This window comes from Pezoporus occidentalis, unplaced genomic scaffold (genome assembly GCF_034315485.1).
Source record: "Pezoporus occidentalis ecotype Australia unplaced genomic scaffold, CSIRO_AGI_Poc_V1 ctg140, whole genome shotgun sequence".
Taxonomy (NCBI): Eukaryota; Metazoa; Chordata; class Aves; order Psittaciformes; family Psittacidae; genus Pezoporus; species Pezoporus occidentalis.
This window is the reverse complement of record NW_026913210.1, coordinates 1,469,815-1,484,850: the sequence shown is the minus strand read 5'-3', so window position 1 is coordinate 1,484,850 and position 15,036 is coordinate 1,469,815. Positions and strand designations below refer to the sequence as shown.

Sequence of the window (15,036 nt, the reverse complement as noted above, 5' to 3'; positions counted from 1 at the left end):
GATTAACTAAGACTTCACAGACTGATCTGCAAGGATCTTACCTTCCAGTAAAGTCCTGCACACACCTATGGCAATGGCATCACCAGTTCTACAGCTTGCATGCCTTCCACTCTCTTTAATGGCTCTAGTACAAGACTTTTCCAGGGGTCTGACAATCAGACAAAGCAAATGAGTATCCTTGGCAGGACTCAAGGCAACCGGCTTCTCCAGATTTCAGATGGGAGATGTGCTTGCATGTGTATGAGTGTGTGTGTGTTGGAGGAGTGAGGAATTTACAGTAAGAAGCTGTATTAAAAAATATTGGAGGGTGCCTGCAGATCTGTTCAGTGAGATTATCTAAATATTCCCTTCTGTTCCCTTTCTTTTCCCCTTCCCTCCCTCCCTTCTCTTCTCCCATTTACTGTCAGGAAGTGCCACCTCCGAAGGGTCAATTCAGTACAGCATGGCGCCAACGCAGACGGACATCAACAACAGTTCCAACAGTGAGTCAATTTGTATTTGGAGGACTCCTTGAAATGGTATTGGTTTATGTGCATGTAGAAGGTGCAAGAATTCTGGCGAGGGCTCCTAGAATGGAGACAGGGTAGGTTTGTCACCCCAACTCCTTCTGGTTGAAGCAACCTGCAACTTTTTGATGCCTAAGTAAAAGCATTAGATAAAGGTAGGTTTTCCTGAAAGATATAAGAATCCCAACGTGTGAGGGCAATTGCTGGGGAATTTTACCAACAGAATAGACTTTCAGAGCTGGATGTTCTTCAGAGAAAACTGATCACCAAGAACTTAAGACTAAGACACATTAGTCTGACTAATGGGGAAGCCATGCGCAGACAAAGCTCTTCACTGAGTTCTTATTTCCCCAGCTGGAGACAAGAGCTGACAGTGTCCTATTTGTGTAGGAGCACCAACCTGTTTCAAGACAGCTGAAGAGATTTTGCTATGAGTTTTGAGATAATTTAGCTGCTATCACATAGATCCTCTGGTGCTCTCTGGAGCACTTCGAGGGAGAAGAGGAGCCTGTGCATGGTATATTCTCTTGCTCTCTCATTATGCACACGCACAATGTTACCCAACACTTGTGGTCCCAGTCCTCAGTGGCCCCTTCTCCTGGTATGTGTTGTAGGGGGAGAGACTTTTTATGGGATTGTAGGAAAGGAAAGAAAAAATCATTGCACAGAGCACATACGAAATGACAGTTCTTCCTCAGTCTTCCTAAATGGCACTCCTGTCCTATGTTTTCCTCTTGGTGATTCTCCTGGGACCAATAATCTTTGGCCCAGCATCATAGAGAAGGTAGCTGGGGAAGGAGATAGTGGGTTAGAAGAGAAGTGGACAAGTGAGTGAGCTGGAGGGAATGAGAAGGCTTAACAGAAAACGGAGAAGGCACCAGAAGGGAAAAGAGAGGGAAGTAAAAACATCCAGAGAAAACAGTTCTGGGTCTCTGGAACAGCAGACTGAGGACTGAAAATGTCACAGTGACCTGTTCTGTAGCTAAGCTGTCTGGCCTGAGGTCTGGAAAAATCCTCCATTCACCCTCCACTTCAAAGATATCAGGACAAATGACACCCCTTTGCAGGGACTGAATGAGCAGACTGTCTGACACTGGTTCAAGACTGACTACCAGAGCTATATAATCCATAGCATCTCATTCATGGACGTGTAGTATAAAACAGTTGTGAGCTACTGCATGGTGATGGGAATCACCATGTTTTTTTTAGCTGCATTGTCCTCAGCATAGCTCTAACATTTTCCATGTATCTACAAAACACTCTTTGGTATCCATGTGGAGATACAACTTTTTATTAATATATTTAAATGTATTTGTAAAAATCTTGCTCACAAACCATAAATGTAACTGTAATAATGTTATCCTAAACTATAATGTTGTAATCTGATTTTATGCTGCACAGTGAACAACTGAAAATTTATAGCACAGAACAATGTCTCACTGATCTGTGACTCTTAAGAATTGGTTGTTTCTTCTTACCATACTTACTTGACTCAAATGATTGAGTGAGTCACACTGTATTTGTTCTCTGTTGTAGTTTCCTAATGGTTTGTTTAAGTCCCACAGTTCATGCAGTCTGATGTTCACTTCTGGAAACTATTGCTTGCAAGTATTTATATTTTAGGCAGTGCATCAAATCAGCAGTATCAATCCTGTGAGCAGTTGGGTGTCTCAGTAAACATGTGGACACAGGCCTTGAGGTCAACAGGAAGACTCACTGTGAAACTGCAGCATGCAGCCGAAGGACCTGATCTTATATTTGTGCCAGGTGGAAATGATTTAAGAAGATTTTAAAATCTCCCAAAGATAGAAAGTTTAGCACCAAGGAATTCAGGCTGATGCTTGGCTCATCATAGGATGCCTTTAGCAGTCAATGAGCGGATATGAACTGTAACACAGGGATTACGTTTTACCTGGTCCTAAATGAAAAAAAAACCAGCAACAAAAAAAGCAACAGCCTCACATACGTACAGCCCTATGGTTTGGGAAATAATGAGCTTCAAAACACTTCCTGGGGACTTAAAGTCCTTGTGAAATACAATGTAATACCATATCTTCCTTTTAGCTCACCTGGTCATCAGTACTGTACTTGTCTAGAGCAGCAATCTTTGGGTTTTTTTCTTTTCTTCTCCCAATTGTTGGAGCACCTACTCAAACTTCAAGATGGATTGTGATTAGATCTCAAGTCCGGCTTTGAAATGTGATTGGTTTAGTTAGTGTCTGTTATGTTTCCTCATGAGGAAGAACAGTTTGAGGCAACACTTATATTGGTTTTCAGGGGAAAATTCAGAAAAGAAAAGCAACATGAAGGTAGTACCAAGCAGGTGAGCTATTGGACAAGGCTATTCACAATGCTTGGCCAATGCAACTTCTTTTGTTCTCCCCACCTCCATTCACTTGTGTGTAGGCTATCCCACTCTTCTCATCAGAAACTTAACCTGTACAGCTTTGTGTTGAAATTAGCCAGGCAGTCCTTGGAGATTCTAAACAGCATCTCAAAATGCTGTTATGACTTTATTGTTATTATTAAGGATGGTCTCCTTTGAATGACAAAGCCTCATACAAACACAACTGTCTATCTAGTCCCTCTGAGAGTGGGGCAATACTGGAATAGGGACCCTGAGAGAGGGTATACAATCCCCATTCTTGGGCATTCTCAAAACTTCACTGAAAAAGGCTTGTAGAAAGCTGATTGAACCAGGAAGTTATGCTTCAAGCAGGGGCTGGACTCCATGTCCTTCATAAAGTCCTTCCAAACAGCATTGTCTTCTAATTTTATTATCTATGGTAAAATCAGTGGCAAAGTCCTGTATAGAGGTACATACAGCTTGATACTTGCTGTAGCACCTAAACTGCATGAAACATCTTCCCTCTTTGAAAATAAGCTGTCTCCTCCAAAATCATGAGGTGAATGCTGTCTTCTGCAGTGGAAGGAAGAAGAATGTGTAATTTTTTGCCTCAAATTAAATTGGCATCTGTTACATACACAGTGTCTAGGATTTTAGGAAACAAGGGCCACAGGGTGAATTGACAAACAGGCAAAGAAATCTTGCTTTCTGTAAGACTAAAACTGACTGAACCTTCTCAAGGGCAGAAGGACAAAACTGTCCTTTCACAGGTGTCCTGGGGATCAGAGCTAGAGGCATCTCACTCTGACAACATTGTTCCTGTTGTGTAGCTAAATTGAACGGGTCAGGTCCTGAGGCTGTCAATCCAGCTAAGTTTGCATCGGCATTTAGAAAGGAAGTAGACATTCTCCCAGGGCTAAATGCCAGTGACTGTGATGTGACATTGTGATAAAGTCCTGGTCTCTTTCAGTGGCAAGAAAGTATTGTTGCTTTAATGTAATGACTTGTGATATCACATCCATTGCTCCTTTATTGTGTGTTTTCAAACCCTGGGCTCCCATTTGGTTTTGATGGACGCTGGGTTTTTCCTTCTGAATGTTTTTTTTAGCCTTTTTTCTTTGTAGTGATGTGAATCTAAACTGAGAGCTCATTATAAATTCCTGCTGTGCATACTGAGCTCCTAAGAGTTACCTAAGGCAGGATCTGTAGGAAGAGGTAATAGCAGATGTTCTGTTATACCAACCAACATAGATGTGAAAACCAGTCTGATTTTTTGACACACTAGTCACTGTTCATATCTGAAACAGAAGCAAGAGATTTCAAGTTATCATGCTACATTCTGGATTTCTTGGGTGCTGTATTTTGCTTCTTAAAATTACTGTTTAGAATCCACTAAGGCTGCTTGGGTGGTTGCTATTAATTATAGTAGGCTTGGGGATAATCATTGTGTCAGCAAGATTAATGATTATAATTGAATTTATAATGTTTTCTGTTTTTTTTTCTTTCTATCTATGACATTACTAACTTTTTTAAATGGCCATTCATTAAAAAGAAAACTAGCTGACTCATTGAGACATGCCAAATTGTTTCTGCAGTCAACTAATGACCACTAGTTCTGATTGTAATGTTCATAGGGAAAATTTAGGAAGCAAATCTCTATTACTAACTGATGCCAGATGATTTTGTTATTACAAGAGTTAAACTCTTGTCTTTTCTGTGCTCTGACTTATATGTCGTGATGCCTTGGTTTTGTCAGCATACTAATCATGTCTGTCACAATACAAATTGGGTGGAAAATCTTCCAGAGGAGTGTCCTGCCCATGATTTTAGCATTAGCAATAAATAATTGTGCAGTGCCTTCTGTGGAAACATTTCATTCCATCACAGTTGCCAATTTCAAATTATTATTTTTGTTCCAGTTAATGGGAGCTGCTACAGAAATGTCACTCTGGCACAAATTTTGGTGCCGAGATCTGCAAACAGCAGAAAAGCAGCAGCTACTGACAGAGATGGTCAATGCTCCATCATGTGGAGCAGCTTTTAAAGACAGCAGTACGGCTGGACACCACCCTTTTGCAGTTACAGCCTCCTAGTGCACTCAGGGTTTTATAAGCCTGAACAGCTCTGGAGTGAATTTGTGACAGGACGGGGCATAACATCACTGGTCTCCTGAGGTGATAACGCACACTGAATCATGGCCCTCAGGTTCCTTGTTTACAGCACTAAGGCAACACAACAAAAAATCTGCCTTTCCAGGTGAGGGGAGCAAGCAGAGGTGATGGCTAAGATCAGACAAAATCACATGGCAGCATCTGGTGGGAGACTGGAAAGTCAGGAGAGGCTCAGCAGTGGCAGTACAACTGCAAGAAATTTATGTCTATTGTTCTAGATGGGGGGACAGGGGAGGAGCACTCACAGTGTTCAGAAAGAGAAGAATTTGATCTTTGAATAATTCAGGATGTTAAAGCTGTGAAATGTTCATGGTTGTGGGATTTTTTTAATGGCAGCCTCCAGGTGATGGATTTAAGAGATAAATGCATCCAATAATTCCTTTGGGGGATGGGGGGAGTTATTGTGTTGTTTTGCTTGTTTGTTTGAGGTTTGTTGTTTGTGGTGGGGTTTTTTGTTTGTTTTATATCTTGTATTTCACAGGTGTATTTCATAGATATTCTGGAACATGTTTACATTGGGACATTCAGGCCATAGGATCTGAATTAATTTTTGAAATGCATTTATTACATAGAATTAAACCTGGCGTGGGCACTTTCACTCAGAATTAAGCTAAACTAAAACGGTGTTAAATTCAAACACAGGGTATGAAAGGCATTGAAGGCAGGAGAGTTTGTTTTCATCCGAATTTTTGCGAAGAGCTCATGGAGATAAGATGCTATAAACCAGATCCTCAGCCAGTATAAGTGAGCATTATCCAGTGATTTCATTCAGGTGTTCAGCAGGGGAGAAATTGGTCCTTAGGAGGTTGTTAACCATGCAAAGTGTGAATGCTCAGGAACTGGCATGGGTAGCAAAAGGGCATAAACTGAAGAGATTTACAAAAGCAGCTGTTGTTCAGATCAAGTTAAAGCAACCTTTGTCTTTTCGTGCTTTGTGCGGAAATCTAATGTATTTTTTAAGTCATTACTCTTGCATCTGACTGTTTCTTTTGTGAATAGGACAAACGAGGTGAAAGAAAATATAAAATGGACTAAAAAAAAACCATGAAGGAATAGGCACTTCTGCCTCGAAATACAAGAATTCAGAGGCAGAATGGAAATGAAAGATGACATTTTCACAATATGTAATTAGACTGTGGAATCCACTGCCTTGGGAATATTTTGAACTAAAGAGTTTACTTAAATTCAGAGAAGCTTTAGCAACTTATATAAATTACAAGAATACCTAGACATGCAATAATTATGATGAAAGTTCTGGAAAGCATATTAGTTGCTGTGCTTTGGGTATTATGCTAGTCTCTATCAGGTTGAGATAATCTAACAGACAGGCAACCAGCAGTAGGCAGAATATTGCCCGAGAAATACCTGGGATTGATCACTATGAGACGTAAGCCTTAGAAGACCTTGGGTCAGATCCAGGATATCACTTGATCTAGCTTCTTTTTTTGGACTACTTCATCCTCATCTTGACTGAGTTAAGCCTTTCAGGTGTCCAACTGCTGATGAGTAATGTATTCTGATTTACGGAGTCAGGAAACCTAGCTTTTTAATGCAACTTGCAGAAGAAATATGTTGAGCTAGGTGCGCTTAGAGCCTTATTATAGCCATAAATAACACTGCTGAGGAAACAGGTCAGTAGGTTTTACTCTGAGCCTAGTATGAAGTCAATGATAAAGATGTAGGGTTGGAACTGTTTAGTTTTGTCATAAAAGCTATGTTCGAGTGTCCGTCACAGAATGTGCTGTGACAAAGCAAGCTGTGGGAACCAACAGATAGCTTTGCTTGAAGGGTCCTCAGGGTAGCAAATAAAGCACCCATGTCCAGGATTATTATGCACATTATGCAACAGACTTTCTCCCCAGCAAATGTAACAGTGGACATTAGGGAACAGAACAGGAGAAAATGCTGCTCACTCTCCTATGATTCATAGGGAAAGCAATGTGAAGGAGTTTATACGGGAAGGAGCAAGACCAAGGAGTCATGGTGCAGGTTGTTTCACTCAGCTGAAAGGTGCATCACATCTTTAGTTATTACACCTAAATCCTTAACTGGGAAGAGCACAACACCTCACAAAAATTGTGAGACACATGCTAGAAGCATCCAGAAGTTGTCCAAATATCAGATAGTCAGGGTACAGTAGGCAATATAAGCTCAACAGAAAAAAAGCAAACAACTAAATTTAGCAGCTTACAAAGTACCAGGTTGTATTTGGTGGAAAAAAAATGGGACATGTTGGGCAACTTTTTACAGATTAGGGAGGAAAATACCTTTCTCTTCCTTCTTTTTCTCTTGCTCCTTCTATTTATGCATAGCTAAGAATTGTGAGCTGTTGGTTGCTTGTAGAAGTGGGTCCTCTCTTGTGTAAAGCCCAATTGTACTGATAGGGCAGTTAGTGTGAACTGCATAGGGATTTTTGTTACTGGTGTAGGGAAAATCCCGAAGGATGAAACTGTTTCAGGAACAAGAAGGCTGGTCAGACTAGAATGTCAATAAGGATCTTTTCCTACATTATTTGTAATGTGCCTCACTTATAACAGGAAGAAAGTACTTTTCTGGAAGAGCACAGTTTTTTGCTTCCTCTTGTTTAGCAATCTCTACACCAGTCTACATGTATTCACCACTGTCACAGGGTATCTCCTGACATCATGCTGACTAAGTCTACAGAAATGCAAAGGGAATTGTGTGCATGCCATCAGCTGCAGCCATATTCCTGTGCCATCCCATAGATGTAGCCAAGGTTCTGATTTCCTCTGGATGTTGTAAATCAGGACTAAGTACATAGGGCCCACCTAGGCAAAAATGGGATGCAAATTATAAAATGGTGTCTGGTGGGGTTAACTTAAATTCAGGAAGGAGAAATAAAAATGTGCCAATCAAAGTCTCCTATGAAACTGCTGTAATTATTTTGTCTGCTTTCATATTTTCAGTTTGCAGAATTAAATCTTTTTTCCTTTCCTTTCCTTTCCTTTCCTTTCCTTTCCTTTCCTTTCCTTTCCTTTCCTTTCCTTTCCTTTCCTTTCCTTTCCTTTCCTTTCCTTTCCTTTCCTTTCCTTTCCTTTCCTTTCCTTTCCTTTCCTTTCCTTTCCTTTCCTTTCCTTTCCTTTCCTTTCCTTTCCTTTCCTTTCCCTTTCCCTTTCCCTTTCCCTTTCCCTTTCCCTTTCCCTCCTGTGTTTATAAATAAACATGTTTTCTCTCCACTGCTAAAGTGTTTACAACAGCTTCTTGCCACTGTTTTTCAAGAAGAATGGTAACACAGGCATGTTGACACAGTCATTAGAATGAGGAATAAGGTTTAGGCCAAACAGTCCCCAAATTAAGTCAGTTATGTTCTCTGCATGGCCAGTCAGCCTTTGCACATTTTAGTCCTTTCTGGGATGATCATGCTGCATAGACAGCTCCGATTACACCTTGATGCTTGCAAGGGTAGCTTTTTGGTCCCTTCTGTCCCTGCTAGTGGCCTCCTCTGCTAACCACATCTGTAGGTCTTCAGGGGATCTAGCGAAAGCAGAAGAGGGAAAAGCCCTTCACATAAAGGTCTTAATGTGCTGCTGAAGTAGACTTTGCCTCTCGCAAGCCTTGCTTGTCTGTGGACAGGACAGGTGTTCAGAGGGTGTGAAAGCTGTTGTGTCCAAAACAGAATCATAGAATCATTTAGGTTGGAAAAAAACTTTGAGATCATCAAGTCCAACCAGACACCAGTAATATAAAACCTGTTTATCAACATACATATGCATTGTTAAAACACTTTACCCAATGCATTGCAATTCAACCTTAGCTCAATACTTCTGTATTTTTGTCCCTCCATACCTTCACATTCATCTAAAACCAACCAAGATCTGGGAAGTCAGCGCTTGTCCCAAATCCCAAGCATGCTTCCATGATTCCTCTTTTGTGTCTTCTCTCCCATTCCTGCAGTTGCAAGACCTGACTCAAAAACTAGTCAAAACATTCATTTTGCAGGAGTAGTTTTCAGTGAATCAGTGGATTCATGGCAGAAGAAAGAGACCATTAACATGTCTGGTTGGTGGAAGGCTGACGTTTCAGTTCAACCCATATTAGATATTGAGGTCCAAACCAGAAAGGTGGAAAGTTTGAGTGAGGGGAAAAGCTTCCACAAGTGGTCAGTCTAACTGTGAAATCCAGCACCACAGTAAAACATCATTTATATTCTGCCTACAGTATGGGCAAAAGCACTTCAGTTTTACCATTGGCACTGGTGACTCCTCAACATGTAGAAGACTCACTTATGCCTGGTGAGGTTTCATAGGACTGCCTTCCCAACATGATGACTTGACTTTTCTTTGCATTGCTTGTGCCTGTTGCCAAACAATACTCTATGCTGGGGGCTTCTGCAAGATTGCTGTTTTCAGGAGTGCAGGTAGATTTCTCTTACAACAGCTGCCTAAGTCCTTCTACCTTCCCACCAGTCTGTTCAAAATGTAATGCCTGCCCCTGCAAAACACAAGATAATTACCAGCAGATCAACCTCCTGCTGGATATGATTTTTCTCATGCATGTGGTCTTTAAGATCAAGAGTGGATCTGGGGCAGTCAGGGATGATTTTTTTCCTATACGGATTTCAAGTGTAAGGAAAAGGTCCCTTGTCTTCAAGGGTCAAGGCTGTGTTTAGCTGTGCATTTGGGTCTAGACCTTACTGACAGGACACACTCACTACTTTCTGAGAGGAGAGAGATAGGAGGTGGACTCAGTTCAGGCTATGACTACAGTAACAAGCTGCCACAGATAATCTAGTAAGTAGCTTTACAGAATGTCAAGTGTTCAATTTTAAATGAGTGCACTGTATTCAGTCACCCTGCCACCAGCATGAGGCAGGTCACTCCCTGTGGAAATGCTTCTTGTTTAGAGTAAGTGGAGAAGTCAAGTTTGCCAGGTTTCTATCACGTCTTAAGCCTATTGGTATGAGGTAAGGAGTTCAGCTGCAAGACTTTTTCTATCCTCTTTCCAGTAAATGCACAATGGTTTCTGTTTGCTTGCAGAGAAATACCTAGCTTCCCTTATTGCTAATCCCATTTGCACTGGGTTTCATTTCCCTCTCTGGTACAGAAGGTTACCAGCATGCTCATGCCCAGCAGGCATCAGTTTGCATCTGTTGTTAAATTCAGAGTACATAGCTGTGCCCTCAATTTCCACTTTTTGGAAACCTGAATGTACTATGATTAAAATAGACTGCAAACAGATGCTTGATGATAAAGAGGTCCCGTTAGCTTGTATTAATTGCAATTTGTGCTGCGAGGATTTTGTCACTGCCTAATGGCTAATCTTTGTAAGGGTTCAATGAATCTGCTGGGCTTGGGGCTTTGGCATAGGTATGATAGGCCTGCAATTTTGATTTGTGGAAGTTTTGGATTCAGAGCTTGCTGAACAGCCCAGAACTGCCCAGCCATTTGAAAAGACAGAAAAGTAATGTCACACCCTCCTGCTGCAAATTTGACAAGTAGGAACATCTTTCCTCAGGGTGCATCAGAAGAAAAGCAGAGTTGGTTGTGTCCACTTTGCACCACTTATGCACTGGAAAATCAGTCATTTGGCTTCTGGTTGTGGGAAATCTTCCTTAGGTCAACGTTTAGAAAGGATCCTTCAAATTTATTGCTTTTGTACCAATTAAACTTCAGTGAGCAAAGGCCAGAAAAGGCGTGTGGGGGCAAAACATTGTGGTCTTTACAAAGAGGTCACCTAAAATCTCTTCTGACAGGTAAGAGCACGTCACAGGATATGAAGGGAAAAGGCAAAGATGACACTGATTGAATCTGGAGGCATATGTCTGAAGCAGCTTTTTGATGACGTTGTTTATAGTATCAGACATTCACACACCCCCAAGGTGTGTTTGGTGCCCCTAACTCAAGAGAACAAAGTCTCAGAGAGAGCCAGCACACTATGAATGCACCCAAGGCTGCAACAGCCCTGCAGGAAAAAATACTTCTTTGTTTTCTTGACTGCTCTATCAAAGCTTTGAATTCTGTATCAAGAGTAAAAGAGAGCTGCAGGCAAAGTAGAAGTTGGTCAGGCATGTGTTGATAACAAACACATCTGTTTGATTCGGTACAGTAATTCTGGATGGAGTTGGACTTTCAGCCCCCGTTTATTATAACTTAGATTTTGTTTTTGTAAAGGCAGTGTTTCTGTGAAAATAAATAAAAATGGCAATATGATAGACAAAAAAAGAAAAAAAGCTAAGCAGGACAGTAAAGGCAGTGGCACCTGGGGCTTTATTTCAGGCATTCAGATATTACTGAAAAAGTAAAGGGTGGGAAGCAGGGAAGTTGCAAGAAGCAAGGGCATATGTTGTGATTATTTTAGCTCTTAGGTGTCTTGGGCTTTGTATGTTTGGGTTAAAAGTGAGGGATTTCAGGGCAATCACTGGGAAAGGGCTGCTTTCCCTCTGTAGACCCTCTCTAGTTTGCAGTATTCCCACTGCCTTATCCTGAGTTAGGCTGGTCTCCACCTGCCTAACCCAGGAATTAGTGCAGCTCTGTCTTTGTTTTCCACTTCTCTAAATGAAACAGAAAATTTAAATACAATACTGGCTAGACACTCATCAATATCCAACTAGAAATACCCCTGGAATGATCTTTTTGTGCTATAAAGGTTTGCATTCAGACTTACAATTTAGGACTGGACAGGTCAACCCACAGAAAAACAGCTGAATTGTGTAAACAACTAAAAATAAACTATTGCTCTGCTGTCCAGAATGCTTAGTACTCGCAGGGCATAATTGTGCATTAAATTAGGTGTTGAACAGTGAGATTTGGGTAGGAGATGTTGCTTCCAGGCACTCTCCTGGTACAAGGAGAGAGATTTCTTGAAACTCTGCAAAGTGTTTTATTTTGTGCATTAATTGTCTTGGAAGGTGCTTTACTGCGCTTTTGAAGGGCTCAGCTCTATTTGCTGAAGTCTTCACCTCTGCAAATTTCTATGGATAGGTGGAGGGATCTACCTACAGAGAGAAAGGTTACAGAAACGTGACTTTATAATTAATTCTTTAAATATAGGCTTGGCAGCCTAATTTTAGTAGGTTTGAATATTTAATTCAAATTTTGACAGGAAAAGGAAGTAATTTGCTAAACTGCTCTTCAAAATCTCTAATGAAGGAAGGGGAAAGGAAGGAAAATGGCTTGAGTATGAATTCAGTTCAAAGAGTTTCCACTCACTGTTGCTCCCATTTGAATTCATGAGCATGCAGTTATTTCCACAGCCTGCTGTTCAGACCAGTTGTCTGCCTTACTTGCTGCCCTCCTGCACGTTTGTGCTAGTTAGCTGCTGGCTAAGAGAAAGTTCAAAGCTGTTGTGGAACCTTTAGCTGCAGTATATTCTCTTTACTCTGTTGAAGATCTCATGTCTTTTTGAATCATTAAGCAGAGTTCAGATGAGGGCCATTGTTCCATGGATTTATCCTGTTACTAACTTCCATTATTTGCAGATCACATGGGAAAGTGAGTTACTACCACTCTAATGATGCTGTGTCATCACTGTCTGTTGTTAATCTGAAAAGCTTCTCCCAATGGGGTAGAAGCGCTTCAAGACATCATAAACCATGATCTATAAAATCTTCAGTAGGTACATCATCATTTATCATTTTAATCCATCGTCTATCATACAAACACAGATCTCCAATGATCTGTATTTTTTTTTTTAGTTCTCTTCTAATCCTAAATGCTTCTACTGCAACTGTTAGGAATAAATGTTGTTAATTTACCTTGTAATCCATGCAGAAAGCAAGGGAAATTAAAAAGACAGGGCCTTCAAAAGGTTTTTTTTCATTTCAGAGGATTATTTGCTCTGGCCTACAGAGCATCTCATTTCAATTATTTGACATTATATAATATAGCACAGTCATGAAAAAAGACCAGAAAGTCTTACCAGCTCTCTTACTAATTAAAGGGATTCCTACAGTATCAGTGGCTATTCTCAGGTGTGTAAACTAACCTGAGGCCATAGAAGAGTTCCTCCCACTTTTCACTGAGACTTCAAAAATCCCTCTATCACTCAATGAGGAAAATAAATGCATACACACACCGCCCCACCAAAAAACATTAGAAGACACTGATTTGGATAGAAAACCTAAAAACAAGGTCCTTCTCATAGGACAGTTACTAAAGCCAGCCTCCTGTTGATTATAGCCTCAGTCCCACATCTGGCTAGCTGGACTATCCAGTATGTAATAGTCCGAGATAGTTATGGGCCATTAAATTTTGCAGAGTTATTTGGGAGTTCACTCCTTTAGTCCTATTCTCACACTCATCTGATAGTTTATGCACTTTAGTATGGAGCTCCTTTTCCCAGTTCAGGGTAAGAGTTGCCAATTCCTGCAGAGCCTTACTTGCACAGCAGTCAGTGGCTGATGCATGTTTGGGAATTTTATTGTCGAATAACCCACTTACATGTTTTGTTGTTTAGATTATAAGTCTCCTGAAATTCAAAGCAAGATTTGCAGTGCAGACCTGTTAGCATAAGACATGGTTACACAGTTGGAACCCTCGTATGGTGACATCTTACAGTTATTCCTGTGAAAATGAGCATCTGTTCAAGAATTATCTAGCACCAAAAAGAAATTGACCAGGTCTGTTTATTTTCATCTTAGTGTCAAACTGTCCTCTCAGCCTCATTCAAAGAGAGGCTGGAATTTTTCACAGGATGTTTTCCCAGGCATGTAAGGTCCTGCAATCATGCAACAAAAGTGCCATCTTGCAAGAAAGGCATGTTATAACTGCATGTTATTTTAGACCCTAATTTTGTAACTTAAGCATGGTACGTAATTCACCAGAGTTGTTTAATAGTATTGGTGATGAATAACTGTACTAAACTTTTGTGCTAGATTGTGTTAGCTGTGATTGTGAAAATACATCTTTGAATGTGATATTTTGTTACCCTGGACCTTGTACTTATTAGAAAGAATAAATATAGCTGTTTTAATGGGCTTGGCCCTTACAAATTGGTACGCAGTCAGCTTCTCACAAGAGGAGAAATTTTGTGCCGGATCTTGCATTTATGAATTCTGATCTATACCATGGTTTCATCTGAATACTGAGAAGTGTGTGCATTTTGACACTTCATATCTTTCTATTAGCAGGTGCTGCAAGATGTTCAGAGTATTGCAAAACTGGCTGTTAAGTGCAGTTCCCAAGAGCATGATTAAGTGATTTTTGGTGGGTGTGAATACACTGATGCCACTGCCACTGAAATATGGTTGCTGGACACCCTCTCACTGATAGCTCACTATGAATTGCCAGTGAAATGGCAAACAGCCACCTAAGGTGTGCTGATCAGATTGCTGGTGCCAGCCTGGTCATGCTCAGGTGCACCCCTTCCCTTATGTTTGTTCATAAACTTAAATTTTGCACCTTTAAGGAAATATGTTTCAAATCCCAGGCTATAGACTACATGAAGCCAGAGGAAATTCCTGCTGTGAGGGCAATGGAAAGTTGCAGCAGCTCCTTTCCTGCAAACAACCAGACCTATCACATTGAGAAGGCATCCCCAGAAAGAAGGGCATCCTGATCAAAGAAAGGCTGAGAATCCATATTCTTAAACCAAGGTTCTTCTCACAGGGCTCCCTTTACATTAATCAAAAAATCTACCCTCTTTCCTCCATCTCTCTTCCCTGTCCACATCATGCTTGCAGATATTCTCTAAAATGGATCTTTCAAGATCTACTTCAGGCTCTACCGGTTCTCACAAAAGCGTCACTAGTTCAGGCATGCATAACTAATGTATCGTTATATGGTAGAAAATGCTGCAGCCTGACATAAAGAAGGATGTATTTGTTGACAGAGTTCTTTATTTAAAAAAAAAAAATAAATCATTAACAAGTATTAACATTGTGCCATTGTGCCCACTCAGATATGCATTTGAAAACATAGACTTTGCTTTTCTTTCATCTGGTTACTTTCCAGATCAGGAGGAATGTGAACAACTAAACTTACAGTCCCTTGTGTTCAAAACATCAAGCTCTGAGTGTGTTTGAGTGGCCCACTGCAATAGATCTGACTCAAAT

General features: G+C 40.7%; 1 protein-coding gene across 2 annotated transcripts in view; it reads left to right on the top strand.

The window, feature by feature from the left end:
- Window positions 1-15,036, top strand: part of NRG1 (neuregulin 1) — a 458,245-nt gene that overhangs the window by 163,075 nt on the left and 280,134 nt on the right. The window contains exon 2 of one of the 2 annotated variants that reach the window (XM_062609798.1): window positions 408-482. The exons of the other annotated variant lie outside the window; for it this stretch is intronic. Within the exon in view, the coding sequence (XP_062465782.1) occupies window positions 443-482 (40 nt within the window). The 5' untranslated portion in view covers window positions 408-442. The remainder of the gene's footprint in view (window positions 1-407; window positions 483-15,036) is intronic. 2 annotated transcript variants of the gene reach the window in all.